Here is a 13890-nt window from a genome sequence, read left to right on the forward strand (position 1 = left end):
GTACCTTAATATTAACTCCTATTGGTTTTTCCATGTTGCTTCATAGTCTTTCTGCTTCTTATTTGAATGGCTGTTAAATATACCATTGGTCAGATTTACCACCCAGACTTATCTATTCTCTTAGTGTTGGTCATTTAAGTTATCATAGTAATGGTCCCTTATTCATCCTTCTCTCTTATGACCACTCTATATGTGCTGCATTAGTTATCTCTTGCTGCAGAACAAATTACACCCAAACTTAGCAGCTTAACAACAAACATTTGTTTTTTTAAATTAATTAATTAATTTATTTATTTTGGGCTGAGTCGGGTCTTTGCTGCACGCAGGCTTTTCTCTAGTTGCGGCAAGCGGGGGCTACTCTTTGTTGCGCTGCGCAGGCTTCTCACTGAGGTGGCTTCTCTTGTTGCGGAGCACAGACTCTAGGTGCGCGGGCTCAGTAGTTGTGGCACGTGAGCTCAGTAGTTGTGGCTCGCAGGCTCTAGAGCGCAGGCTCAATAGTTGTGGCACACGGACTTAGTTGTTCCGCAGCATGTGGGATCTTCCCAGACCAGGGCTCGAACCCATGTCCCCTGCATTGGCAGGCGGATTCTTAACCACTGCGCCACCAGGGAAGTCCCCACCAACAAACATTTGTTATCTCACAAATAGTTTCTGAGGGTCAGGAACCCGGGAGCAGCTTAGCTGGGTGATTCTGGCTCAGGGTCTCTCATGAGGCTGCTGTCCTCTGAGGCTCGACTGGGGATGGTTGCTGGTAGCGCTCAGTTTATCATGTGTACTTCTTGAATGTCCTCCTGATATGACAGCTGGCTTTCCCTAGAGTTTGTCAGGTGAGAGAGGAAGAGTATGAAATAGAACCCTAGTCTTGGAAGTGATGTGCATCACCGCCATATTCTACTGATCACACAGCCCAGCGCCAGTACAAGACCACAGAGGGCTACTCGAGGGCGTGGATATCAGGAGGCTGGCTACCCCAGGTGCCTTTCTGGTCTCTAACAGCCATCTGTTTCCCACTTCTTTCATTGTCTCTGTATGTAAAGGATGTGGCTAATTTTAAGACCGAGAATTTGAAAACATTCATTTCTCTACTCATCCAGAACCTCTTTACATCTTACCTCCTGGCTTGTGGGGATAAAGAAAAGTGATCTTTATAGATAATAATTGGTTTCTGGAACTTTTCAGACATCCTACATCTGACCTGCACTGAGTGAAAGATGATGTGATGCATATAAGCTCACTTTTTTGGCACAAAATATTTTTTAAAAAGCAAAACAAAAAAACGTGGGGTGGCTGTTATATATTTTTTAAAAACTCCAGAAAACAATTTTGATGTGGATGCGGAGAAACTGGAACCCTTGTGCGTGGCTGGTGGGAATGTAAGATGGTGCAATCATTATGTAAAACAGTATGGCGGTTCCTCAAAAAGTTAAATACCATATAATCCAGTAATTCTACTTCTGGGTATATACCCAAAAGGACTGAAATCAGGGACTTGAACAGATAATTGTATACCAATGTTCATAGCGGCATTATTCACACACAGAAAGGGTGGAAACAGCCCAAATGTTCATTGACAGATGAACAGATGAACAAAATGTGGTCTATACATACCTTGGAATATTATTCATCCTTTAAAAGGAATGAAATGCTGACACATGCTACAACGTGGATGAACCTTGAAGACATTATGTGAAATAAGTTAGTCACCAAAGGACAAGTATTGTGTGACTCCACTTATGTGACGTCCCTAGAGTAGTCAAACTCAGAGACGGAAAAGAGAATGATGGTTACGAGAGGCTAGAGGAAGGGGGAAACAGGAATTACTGCTGAATGGGTACAGACTTTCAGTTCTGGACATGGATGGCACATGCAATGTGAATATAGTTAATGCCACTGAACTGCACACTTTGAATATTTAAAATGGCAAATTTTACGTATATTTGATCACAATAAAACAAACACTACTGGTACAATCATTTTGGAAAGCAATTTGGCAACATCCGGTAAAGCTGAAGATGTGAATACCCTATGACCCTCAACAACAGAAGAAAGGAGTTCAAAAATTGTCATACATGTGTATACAATGGCACACTATACAGTTGTGAAAAAAGAATGTTTCAAACTATATGAATCAGCAAGGATACATTTCAGAAACTCACTGTTGGGAATTCCCTGGCCCAGTGGTTAGGACTCAGTGCTTTCACTGCCGTGGGCTCGGGTTCAGTCCCTCGTTGGGGAACTAAGATCCTGCAAGCCGCGAGGTGTGGCTGAAAAAAACAACAACCCCAAAACAAACTCACTGTTGATCCAAAAAAGCAGAGTCTTAACCACTGGATTACCAGGGAGGTCCCGTGTGCCCTTTTTTGAACTCGATAAAAACTTTTGTTTACAGATAGTATGAAATGCTTCCTCTAATTTTGCTCATTTTCTACAAATGTGTGTGTATATATATGTGTGTGTGTAAATATATATATACACATATATTATGTGTATATTGTAAAATTAAGGTTATGGCTATATAGATGTGAGGTAAAATAATAAGATAGTAGCTACCCTCTGGAGAGGGAGAAAGGATACTAGGGGCTTCAATTATGCCTGTGATGTTTAGTCTTTAACCAGGTGAGTCACATGAGTGTTTGTTATATTTTTCTCCTTTTTTTTTTTTTTTTTGTGACTGAAATAGTTGATTAAATAAACCCCACATGGGAGCAAAAAATAAGAGAAAAATCCAAAAACCAAAAAAAGGCAAACTTCAAATTAAAATAACCAAACTTCCTGCATCCTCCACCTTTACAACACACCAAAATAACATCAACTTTAAATATCATTTAAAAGGTACTGCTTTAGGGTTTCCCTAGTGGCACAGTGGTTAAGAATCTGCCTGCCAAGGCAGGGGACAGGGGTTCGAGCCCTGATCTGGGAGGATCCCACATGCCACAGAGCAACTAAGCCCATGCACCACAACTACTGAGCCCTCATGCCACAACTACTGAAGCCCGCATGCCTAGAGCCCGTGCTCCGCAACAAGAAAAGCCACCGCAAGGAGAAGCCCCTGCTCGCTGCAACTAGAGAAAGCCCGTGCACAGCAGTGAAGACCAAATGCAGCCAAAAATAAAAATTAAATTAAATTAAATTTTAAAAAAAAGGTACTGCTCTATATTTTTATATCTTCCCTCACTCTCCGAAGTAGGGACTCTGTCTAAAATGATTTTTTTTTCTTCTTGATGAGTAGTGCTTAGGTCACGTTGGGCATTTAGGTGTCAGTAGATGACAGTGACAATGGTGGTGCCATCAGGCTGTGTGTCCTAAGAGGGGCACGGCTGTGCCACCTGCGTCCTCGGGGAATCATTCCTCTCCTGCCCACACAGAGCTGCATAGCATACGCTATGGATACGTCGTCATCAAGTCAGCATATTTTCTCCCAGCTCCTCAAACTGGAAAACATCTATGAATAATTCTACTAACTTCCGTCAGAGAGAGAAAATTCTAATCTCAAGGCTAGAAGATCTTAAGGTTCAACTGTGTGACGTCTATGTATTTTCTGGAGAGTGCTTTCCAAACAATTTCCCCACGTTGTAGAACAGGAGGCTCATTTCTAGGTGGTAACAATGCTCCAGTTGAGACAGAAGCCTTGCCACGTACATACATTGCCTTTGATTTGCCAGTGCAAAATCTTAGTTAACCCACAAATACTACAGGCAGACATAGGTTTGCAGAGAAATCCCAACATCAGTTAACAAAAGAGAAAAAGGGGGGGAGGGTGATGTACAAGCCCACCCACGCATTTAAATCAACGGGTTTGACACCCATGCAATGATTCTCTTATGTTTCTTCTCTCAACCACTTTTAAGTGCCATGAGAAATTTTTAGAGCAGGAGAAAACAAGATTTTTCTGTGGTTTGCTCTATTTGACAAAGGAAGTGGTGTGTGACTCGAAAAGGTCGGTGGCAGAAAGCAGGTTTGAGAAGGTTTATAAAAGGACCGGGCAAGGCTGAGCTGTGAACCTGGTTTGGACTGAGCCTTCTAGGGGCCATTGTATACAGGTGTGCCATCCAGAACCGGGCTTATTCTTGGCATGTGTCCTTGGATGAGTTACTTCATCCCTCTGTGTGCTGGAGTGCTCTGCCCTCCAACCTTATTCTTACCTTCTGTGGGGAATTTGAGAAATTTCTGGACAACGTCTTAAGCCTCATGGATGAGAATTTCCTGGAAATATAGCTACTATTCACAGTTTGGCAGGTTTATACTTTTCCTGAAGAGAAAAGAAAAAACGAAACAAAACTGAGTGACTACCCTGGCCATAAACTTGAGTTTCTACATTCCCTTCCTCTTTATTGTGGTCTTTCTTCCTCAAAGCCACCTTTTTGGACCACGTATCACGAGCTCAAAGGAAGAAAACAACTGAGTGCCCTTTTTTCTTTTTTTTTGGCCATGCGACACAGCATGCAGGATCTTAGTTCCCCGACCAGGGGTAGAACCCGTGCCCCCTGCATTGGAAGCGCAGAGTCTTAACCACTGGATCGCCAGGGAAGTCCCGTGTGCCCTTTTTTGAACTCGATAAAAAACTTTTGTTTACGGACAGTATGAAATGCTTCCTCTAATTTTGCTCATTTTCTACAAATGTGTGCCCTTAGTCATAGGGGCTAGGAGAGAAAGAACAGGTCAGTGCAGCCCAGTGTAATGTATGGGCAGAAAACTCAGACCTTATGTTCTATGGATGGCGGAGCAGAAACATCTTCATACACAAAGCTCATTAGTCAGCCAGCAAGCGTTTACTGAATGCCTGAACTGTGCTCAGTGCTGAGTTATGCGTCAAGGTCAGTGTCGTAGGGTGCCAGCGTGGCGGATGCCAGTCTGGGAGCCAGGAGAGCTGCCAATTGCTCGATTCTGGAAAAAAACAAAAACTTCCTCCTCCCAGGGCCTCAGTTTCCTCATGTGTGAAATTAGGAGGCTGTCATGGTTAACCTCAGATTCTGCTTTCTTCCAACTAGAACTGTGGCAGATTCCAAAGCAGGATAACAGTTCCCAGAACTCCTGGATCTCGAGAGGCTTCTAGATAGATGGGGAGATGGAGCAATGGCACCCGAAATCATGTGTTTCTGAAAGAGCACAGCTTGGCCCACCTGGATGTCTAGGCACCTTCCTCTGAGTTGATGCAAAGGGGCCGCTCACGTGGATCCTTGCTCACCATGCTTCAGCCATACTGGTTTTCCGCCCTTCCTTGAATGTACCAAGCTAGTCCTGACTCAGGGCCTCTGTACATGCTGGTCTTGATGCCTTGGGCTTCCTACAGGAATGGTGGCTTGTTCTGCCCTTCCCATCCTTCAGGTCTCCTCAGATATCTTCTCTGAGAGGGCCATCTTCTACTACTCTCTCTAAAGGTATTCCTATTATTCTCTTATTTCAGCATTCATTTCCTTCTTTGCACACTCCCAATTTGTAACCATTTGACTTTTTTGTTTGCTTCCCCGTCTGTTAGCTCCATGTAAGCAGGGGTCCTTTTTATTTTATTCAGAACTGTGTACCCAATTCCTCGTCCACATAGTAGGTCTCAACAAATATCTGTCAAATGAATGACCTGGCTGCCCCACAATTCCGAGGAACCAAAGGCATCTAAGGTTGTTTTCCGATAAAGTCCCCTTCTTTGGGGTTCCCTGGGTCAGGCTGTGCTTAGGCTGCAGGAGCTTCCTTCCCACTGCCTGCTTTCTTTGGATCTAGGCATTTCTTTTCCTTGAGGAAAAGGCTCTTATGACATCATGGCGCGCACTCCCGTGCCGCAGTGACATCATTACCGCTGCTCACTGCGTCACAAGCCCGTCCCCAGGTTCCTTTCCCTTCCCTTAGAAGCCCCCTACCTTTCCTCAGACAACCCCCGCCCCTAACACGCCTCCCGCCAGGTGCCCAGACTGCTACGTCACGTCCGCCTGCCCGCGCGGTGATGACGTCACGGCCCAAGGGCTGGCGTCACGTGCCCCCCCGCTGGGGGCGGGCCCTCAGGGCGGTGCTTCCGGTCTGCGGAGCCTGGCGGCCAGAGCGGCGGCGGCGGCGGCGGCGTCGGCAGCCGAAACGCGGGGATGGCGGGTGCCGGGAGCGAAGCCCGGTTCGCCGGGTTGTCGCTGGTGCAGCTCAACGAGCTGCTGGAGGACGAGGGGCAGCTGACAGAGATGGTGCAGAAGATGGAGGAGGTGAGCCGAGCGGGGGCTCGAGGCGGCGGCGGCGGGGCCTCGAGGGGGACGCGCGGAGCCGGGGGCTGGCGGCGGGCTGGAGGTGGCCCAAGGCGGAGGCGGTCGCGGTGCCTCAGGTTGGGTTGAGGGGACTGGGAAGAGAAATGGGGGGTGGTCTTGAGACGGGGTCGGGGGTGAGGGGACCGAGGCTGGGGCGGAGCTGGGAAAAGCGTCCTGGGACGGGGCTTGCGGGGGCTGTTGGGGTCCTGAGGCGGGGAGTGGAGCAGGGATTAGAGAGCCTGGAATGGGCATTTGGGGACGTGGTCTGCTGTGGCTGAGTCCGGTGGGGCGAGGAGGGAATGGGGGGGTCGAGACTGGGTTGGAGAGGGTAGAGGGGACGGTAGTTGAGGATTACGGGTGCCTGAGACCGGACTGCGGGGGCCGAGGGCTGGGTCTGGGCGGGGGGGGGGGGTGGTGCTTGAGAGGTGCATGGGGACTGAGGCAGTTATTGGGGTCTGAGAATAGGTTTTGAGGTGCTGAGTGGACTAGCTAGATAGAATCTTAGGAAAGGATTGGGGGTTCCAGGATGGGTTTGGGGACCGAGGGTCTGTACCTAAGTCTGAGAGGTAGTTCTGAGATGGGGTTTTAGGGTTGGGCAGGGGTCTCCAAGGTTGGGAGACACGAGGCCACGGACTTACCCAGTTAAGATTTGAGGTGTCCATGTATCTGAGGGATCCTGATGTCAGAGGGACCCTCCAGGGTCTGACTTCATTTGGAAGTGGCCTTAGCAGCGTTATCCCAGGGGGCTCTTCTCCAGGGTTTTGTGGGAGGGGTCTGAGGGTGGCAGCAGGATGCCCTTTCTGGTAAGAGTTGCCCCGTCCGTGGAAGAAGGGAATGTGGTAATTCTAGTAAGGTAGCTTTGCCCCACAGTGTCCTTCCTTGCTGGGGCCAGGGAGGATTCAATCAGAGCTGTTTTTGGGGAGGCGATAAACTGGAGGTCGGGGGCTGACAGCCAAGCCCCACCTCTTTGATAGTGGAAGGGCTGCCCAGTGTCTGGAAGGCGTGCCACTGCTGTTTCTGGAGATCTCGCTGCATCCCTTGGGGCGTGGTTTGTTCTCAGGGGTAACTGACTTCACTCTTGCGTTTGCAATGTGTGCTTTCTTTTCTCCTTTTCTCCCAGCCCTTTTGAACTCTTTCCCTGAAAGTCCAGTCCTGTGAGTCTGGGTCTTCTCCAGGCAGGTGGACCCAGGCCGATCCAGCTCTCCCCAGCCCATCTACCACTCCTGCTCCTTTGTCTCTGAAGTCTGAGCCTTCCCACGCCTACAGGGCTGAGCTTCTCACCCAGAAGCCTGTGGGGGGGCTTTTGGCTTTCTTTCCGAAGAGGGAGTGATTGTTCAGCACTGAGCCAGCCCCCTTAAAAGGGGGCTTGTATGGAGGTTGCACATTCAAAATCACTGGAAAACCCTCAACAGATCATTGTCCCGAGCTACAGAGAGGCCACTGTAGTAAGATGGTATCAGTCTTTCCATTAATCCACCCCTTGTATTCCCGGGCTTTGTAACAACTTGGCACATACAACTTGCTCTGAGATGCAATTTACCCTATTTATGGTCTCCATGTGGCGCTTTCCTTTTTAGAGAAGAATAAGTGACAAAATCCATCTTTCTTGACTGAATGAGAGTTTCATGTCTCCAAAGAAAGAAAATCTTTGCTTAGTTTCTCTGCTTTTCAGTTGCCAGGAGACCTTTTTGTTGATTGTCAGCAGGCATCTTTCTAGTTTAATAATAAAACGATAGGTATGTTTCTCTACTTGGTAACACTGCCTACAAGTTATTTTATTATATGTGACTATCCAGTTTCGGAACAGAGTACTGTAGTTATATTAGTAGAACATTAATAGAAGTAAACTGCTTTTTAGTGCAGGGACGATTGCGGAGTCAGGTCATTCTGCTGACTCCGGCTTCACCTGTTTCCGCTACCTGAGAAACTGGAGGTTACTATTTAAAGGGAAAGGTAAATTAATCTAGCAGGATTTTTTTTTGGGCGGGGGGTAAAGGTGACCTTCATACCAGAGTACCCTATAGAAATACTGAGGACCAACTCTTCCTGATTAGACCACGTGGTTAAGTTCAGTTACTCAGCAGAAGTTTGTTCTTCAGGGTGTACTGCTTTTAAAACAAGGAAACTGAACGTGAAGACGGAAATACCTTAGCCAGGCAGCTCACCTAGCCACGGTCACCCTTTGCAAGTCCTGTTACCCTGACCGTGTGTGGTGCGTTTCTGAAGGAACTGGTGTGATGTGAACAACCAAAATTCTGACCATGGTAGTTTCTCTCAGCTACTAATCTTGTGTGTTGGTTTATTTGGGGATGGCTGTGAGACACAGTAGAAGAAAATACTTTGTGAACTGTCCACTCTTGACCAGGTGGCACATTTATGATCTGGTGTTAAAGAACATTTGGGCTCTGGAATGATACACTCCAGGCCAGACTGGGCCCCTGCCCAGCTGTGTGACTGCAGGCAGGTCACCTCACCTCTGTGAGCCTCTGCTGGGGAAGGATATATGAAAATATTTATTTCTTAGAGTTGATGTGGGGACTATGTGAAAGAGTGCATGTTAAGTCCTTAACACGGCATATAGTTAGTGTTCAATAAAGAGTAATTGCAGTTAGTAATTTGTAGTTCTCTTTTTAGAACGATTACTGACCATCATGCATACAGATCATCCTGACCAGTTAATAGGGTCTCATCTCAAGAATCTATAAAGTAAATATTTATTTGGTATTAGCCTAAGAAACATTTTACCTTTCTGTGGTCAAAATGGTTATGTATGTATCTCAGTAGGACTAGGATGAGACAGTAAATGGAACAGGACTTGCACAGCATAGAATCTCTTAACCCTGAACCAAAGGCTTTTTTTTTTTTTTTTTTTTTTTGGCAGAAGGAAGTGTTTTAAATTGTAGAGTAAGGCTTCTTCAAGCCTGAGGGGCTATTTTGTGGCGGCTGGGAAGTGTGGCTAGGTTTTGAAGGCATTCACTGTTAGGTTTAAATACAGCTGTGCATTATGCTTCACTTACATCGTTTTAATTGTGGCATCTGAGCTTTAGTCCAGCTCGAGAGTAAATTCAAATCATGCTGGAGCTGCAGACATTCTCATTTTCCCTGCCCGTGGGTTTCTCTTTTCCTCTTCCTCCTGTCTGTATGCAGTTCTCTAAATGTAGTACATCCCTTGTGATGGTAGGTTCTTTCCTTTTGCTCTGGGCTGATGGTTGTTACGTACACGTTTTTATTTTTATTTAAAGTTATTTTTACATGGCAGTGGAATGTGCCTTTCTCTATGTGTCCACATTAACCCCATTGGACTTGCAGGGCACTCCCTTAAAAGGAACTGTCGCTTAGGGGATTAGGCAGCTAAGCCGGACCTCCTGGGTCATTTCTCCCAGTGTGCCATCTGAGGAAATGCTGATTGGTTGATGTTAACTAAGGATTCACTAAGGATTCAAATTCAGGATCTTTGTTCCTGGGGCAAGTGAAACTGCCCACAGGCAAAAACTCTGCGGGTCTGAAAAATAGATTGTTTTGTGGAAAGTAAAGAGTCTGGTCTGGAAGAAGCTGTTTCCCTAAGGCGTGTTCTGGTGTGATTTGTGTGGGGCTTCCAAGCTACTGCATGAATCACAATGGTTCATTGAAATGTACCGACCAGGGACTGCTTCCTCAAACAAGCTCTGAACGCTGGTGGGACTGGTTTTTTTTTTTTAATTTACTTTTGGCTGTATTCGGTCTTCATTTCTGTGCGAGGGCTTTCTCTAGTTGCGGCAAGCGGGGGCCACTCTTCATCGCGGTGCGCGGGCCTCTCACTATCGCGGCCTCTCTTGTTGCGGAGCACAGGCTCCAGACGCGCACGCTCAGTAGTTGTGGCTCACGGGCCTAGTTGCTCCGCGGCATGTGGGATCCTCCCAGACCAGGGCTCGAACCCGTGTCCCCTGTATTGGCAGGCAGATTCTCAACCACTGCGCCACCAGGGAAGCCCCGGGACTGGTTTTTAGAAGCTAAGATTTAAAACCCTTTTGAGTGTCTGCTACTGGAGTTTGTTTCTGTTCGTGTTGTACAATCATTATTGTATATATAAAGGCTTCAACTTTTATGTTTAAAACTTCTCTTCCATGGACCTATGACTTTAACTCTTGTGTAAAAAATTACTGTGCCCCAGAATATTTTCTGAAATCCAGTATTATCTGACTTTTTCTTTCTAAAGAACCTGAGAGTTTTGTGACTTATTTTAAACTCTGCTTCCACTGTAAAGTGAGGATGGTAACCATGCCTGCCTTCTAAGGTTCTTGTGAGGCGAAGTGGAATAGCAGGCGAAGTCAGCAGAGGCTAGCCCCCTTTCTTTAAAGAGATTTTCAGAATTGTTAGATGGTCTTAGGTGAAATCCGATCCCTTATTTCATTTAGTTGTGGTCTCCTTCTTTTGTATTGATCAGAAGTGCAGTGGGGGTGGTATATTACAGAACTGGCTTTTGATACCAGCAGTGTGACCTTTGGCAAGTATTCAGTCTTTCCAATTGCAGTTTCCTCATTGAAAATAAAGGGGATAATAGCAGTAAGCTACTCCATAGGGTTGAGGGTTGCTGGGTGGACTAAGTGAGATAAGCCTTTAACATGCTTATCATAGGAACTTCCCTGGTGGCCCAGTGGATAAGACTCCAGGCTCCCAATGCAGGGGGCCTGGGGTCCATCCCTGGTCAGGAAACTAGATCCCACATGCGTGCCACAACTAAGGAGCCCATGTGCCACAACTAAGACCCAGTGTAACCAACCAGTGAAACAAATAAATGAATCTTAAAAAAAAAAAAAAAAAGATGTTTATCATGGTACCTGGCACAGAGTGAACACTCAGTAAACTGTTATTATTCAGTAGTATTGCCAAAACTAGAAGGCATAGTGTCCTTTCTGCCATTTCAAGAGATTCCATTTCGTTTAAATGCTGTGGAGCACTTACTGTGTGCGAGGCATTATAAAGGATAGAAACATGAATAGCATGTACTCCCTATATTATAATCTAGGAAAGAAACCAAGTACACAGACATCAGTACAAGAGAGAATAAGAGGTAGGGAGCTTCAGTTTGGGGAGATGAAAAAGGTTATGGTGGCGATGATGGCACAGCAACGTGAGTGTACATAACACCGCAGGAAGCGTGCACTTAAAAATGGCTAAAGGGGTCAATTTCATGTTTTTTATATTTTACCACAGTTTTTTTGTTTTTGTTTTTTTTTAGAGAGAGGGAGAGAGTAAGAAAAAGGCCACATGTGAATTGTAAATGACATTGAAGTTCAGATGAGAGGCTTTCTGGCTAGATTAGGTTCCTACTGCAAGAGATGGACTTTGATAGGCAAGTAAGATTTAAGAAAATAAATGATCAAATACAGTAATTCCTATACCAAATACAGTAATTCCTATACGAGGGTGTGGGATGATACAAGAAACATCTGTGTACCTGCAAGCAGCTTTGGAAGAAAACACGACCAAGCCAGAGAAGAGCCCTCTGTGCTCCATCCTGAACGTGATTCCCCACCCCCCAGGGAGCCACTGTCTTGAATTAGGTATTTATTTCTCTAAGTAGTATTTTGACAAAAGTGGGGGCCCACGAAGGAGTGACAGCCTGAGCACGGCACTGAGCAGGAAAGCACGGGACAGGTTTTATGACTCGTTGAGTTACCAGATCAGATATGCTTGTGCGAAGGGAAGTGATAGGAAATAAGGCTGGCGAGGCGGAGAGTCAGGCGAGAACTCAATGGCGGTTCCTTTGGTAGCACTGAGTTTCCGTGACTCTTTGGAACAGGGCAGCAGTGTGACCAGAAGAGCACTTTAGGAAGAGTATTTTGGCGGCAGGGTGTGGGCGGGAGTGGCATGGGGAGGTTCAGGAAGACCAGGTCAGAGGTGGAAACGGAAGGGCAGGTAAGAAGAGGTTAGGATTTGAGCTAGAGTTCTGGGAGGGGAGTTGCAGACCAGCTGGTTGGACCCCTTCACACCATGGTGCCCTTGTGGAGCTGTCCCTCCCCCTCCCCTGCCCACCGAGGGACCCCATCAGCTTTGCCTTCCAAATGCTCTCCCCCCGTCAGTCCCAGACACACGGTCCCTTAGCCTCTTTGTATGCCTCCTCGGTGGAATTTGAGACACATTTTGTAAGTCCTTTGCTTCCCTGTGTCCCCGACTGGCCTGGGGGTTCCATTTTATCACGTTTATTTTTGTGTCCTTGGCACCCAGCACATGCCTGGCACACAGGATGTGCCTAGTTAGTGCTGCTGAGTGAGTGGAGGTAGCTGGGCTTTGAGTGGAAGTGAGAGGGTGGGCCAGAGCGAGGCTGGAGGAGGGAAGAGGGGGTCCTTGAGACCGTGGTGGCCTGGGTGTGGGGGACAAGCAGGGCAGCTACATGACATCGTCCGGCAGGCAGCTGAGAGTGCAGTTCTGGAGCTCAGGGGGATGGTTTGCTTAGAGATACAAATTTGGGGGCTGACTTCGTCCAAGCACTTGTGGAAGTCAAGGAGAATATAAAAGTTTGAAAAGCCATTAGGAGTAATTGGGTTGGGAGAAGGAAAGAGGTGCCATGGAAGGACACGGGTCCGATGACTCGACTTTACAGACAAGTTGACATCCTGTTGCAGTGCCTGTACCGTACAGAGTAGTCAGGAGGAACCCAGAAACAGGCTGCACTGGTTGAACCTCATTGTCGTGTGCAGAGTTGAGGTGCTCGTGAGCTAAGCCAGCCCCGTTGTAGATCTGGCTTTTATCACAGTGTTTGTAGCGGAACGCTGCTATGGGGGTCATGCCAGGTAGCAGTGCAGGTTGCCTCTGACGGCCTGTGCGTCAGCCGCTGCTCACAGATGTGATCGCTGAGGCTCAGCACGTGCCGGGGCAAGGGTTCTAGCTGGTTTATTTCCTTCCTCAGCTGTGTGGGGTTTCCACATCCCATCATTATTCAGGAAAACCATCTTACCCAGTGGTACAAAGACAGAGGAAAGTTCTTCGTAGACTTACTTCATAGGGAAGAGTGAAAGTAGAGCAGTAGATGGAGTTTTGTGGTCAGTAGGTTACCTTGCAGTGCGTCAGGGGAAAGCTTGTCAACGCATTTCTCATGGAACTGTGAGCAGCATTGGTCATCGTAGCGAAGAGTGCAGAGTGCGTGTGAAGAGCAGATGTTTGAATAGCTGTTATATTACAAGCAACGTCATAGTTAACAAAAGGCTTGATTTGAAAGAAACATTATCTCCAAGGTTAGCTAATGGCACCTTGAGGTTATATTCATACCCATAGCCCAGGGCTGAGGTTGGCAGAGGGACAGTAAGTGCTAATTGGTGTTTGCCGTCAGACAGCGGCTTTCATTAATGTGAGCACAGCTGAGGTGGGGTAAGTTTATTCATTTACTCAACCTTTATGGAGCACCTTGCGTGTGGGGCGCGGGGTGTGAAACCGCTCAGCCAGAGTTTTCATCTTGTAGGATCTCGCAGGTATGCAAAAGCCAGTTTCAATGTATGGGTGAAACAGTAGGGGTGAGGACATGCCCTAGTGGGAGGGAGAGCTGGTGAACCTTTGCAGGGCTCAGGGAGATCCTTGGGAACGTTTCCTGGAGGAGATGACTCATGAGCTATGATTGGAAGGGTGAGTTAACCAGGTAATGAGGGAGAAAGACTTCCAGGCTTGGGGCTGGGCTGCATGAACAGAGGCACAG

General features: G+C 47.0%; 1 protein-coding gene and 1 long non-coding RNA gene across 2 annotated transcripts in view; one reads left to right on the top strand and one right to left on the bottom strand.

Annotated features, from left to right (window-relative positions):
* On the bottom strand, positions 1-7223 carry LOC132347245 (uncharacterized). The gene is made up of 4 exons (XR_009497149.1): positions 6860-7223; positions 4143-4249; positions 1609-2264; positions 1-813 (listed from the first exon to the last, which is right to left on the bottom strand). It is a non-coding gene; the product is annotated as an uncharacterized LOC132347245 (long non-coding RNA).
* The window catches only part of VPS37B (VPS37B subunit of ESCRT-I), a 26549-nt gene continuing 18666 nt past the window's right edge, over positions 6008-13890 (top strand). The window contains exon 1 of the mRNA XM_059893612.1: positions 6008-6182. Within this exon, the coding sequence (XP_059749595.1) occupies positions 6072-6182 (111 nt within the window). The 5' untranslated portion in view covers positions 6008-6071. The remainder of the gene's footprint in view (positions 6183-13890) is intronic.

The sequence above is a fragment of the Balaenoptera ricei genome, chromosome 14 (genome assembly GCF_028023285.1).
Source record: "Balaenoptera ricei isolate mBalRic1 chromosome 14, mBalRic1.hap2, whole genome shotgun sequence".
In the NCBI taxonomy this organism is placed as follows: domain Eukaryota; kingdom Metazoa; phylum Chordata; class Mammalia; order Artiodactyla; family Balaenopteridae; genus Balaenoptera; species Balaenoptera ricei.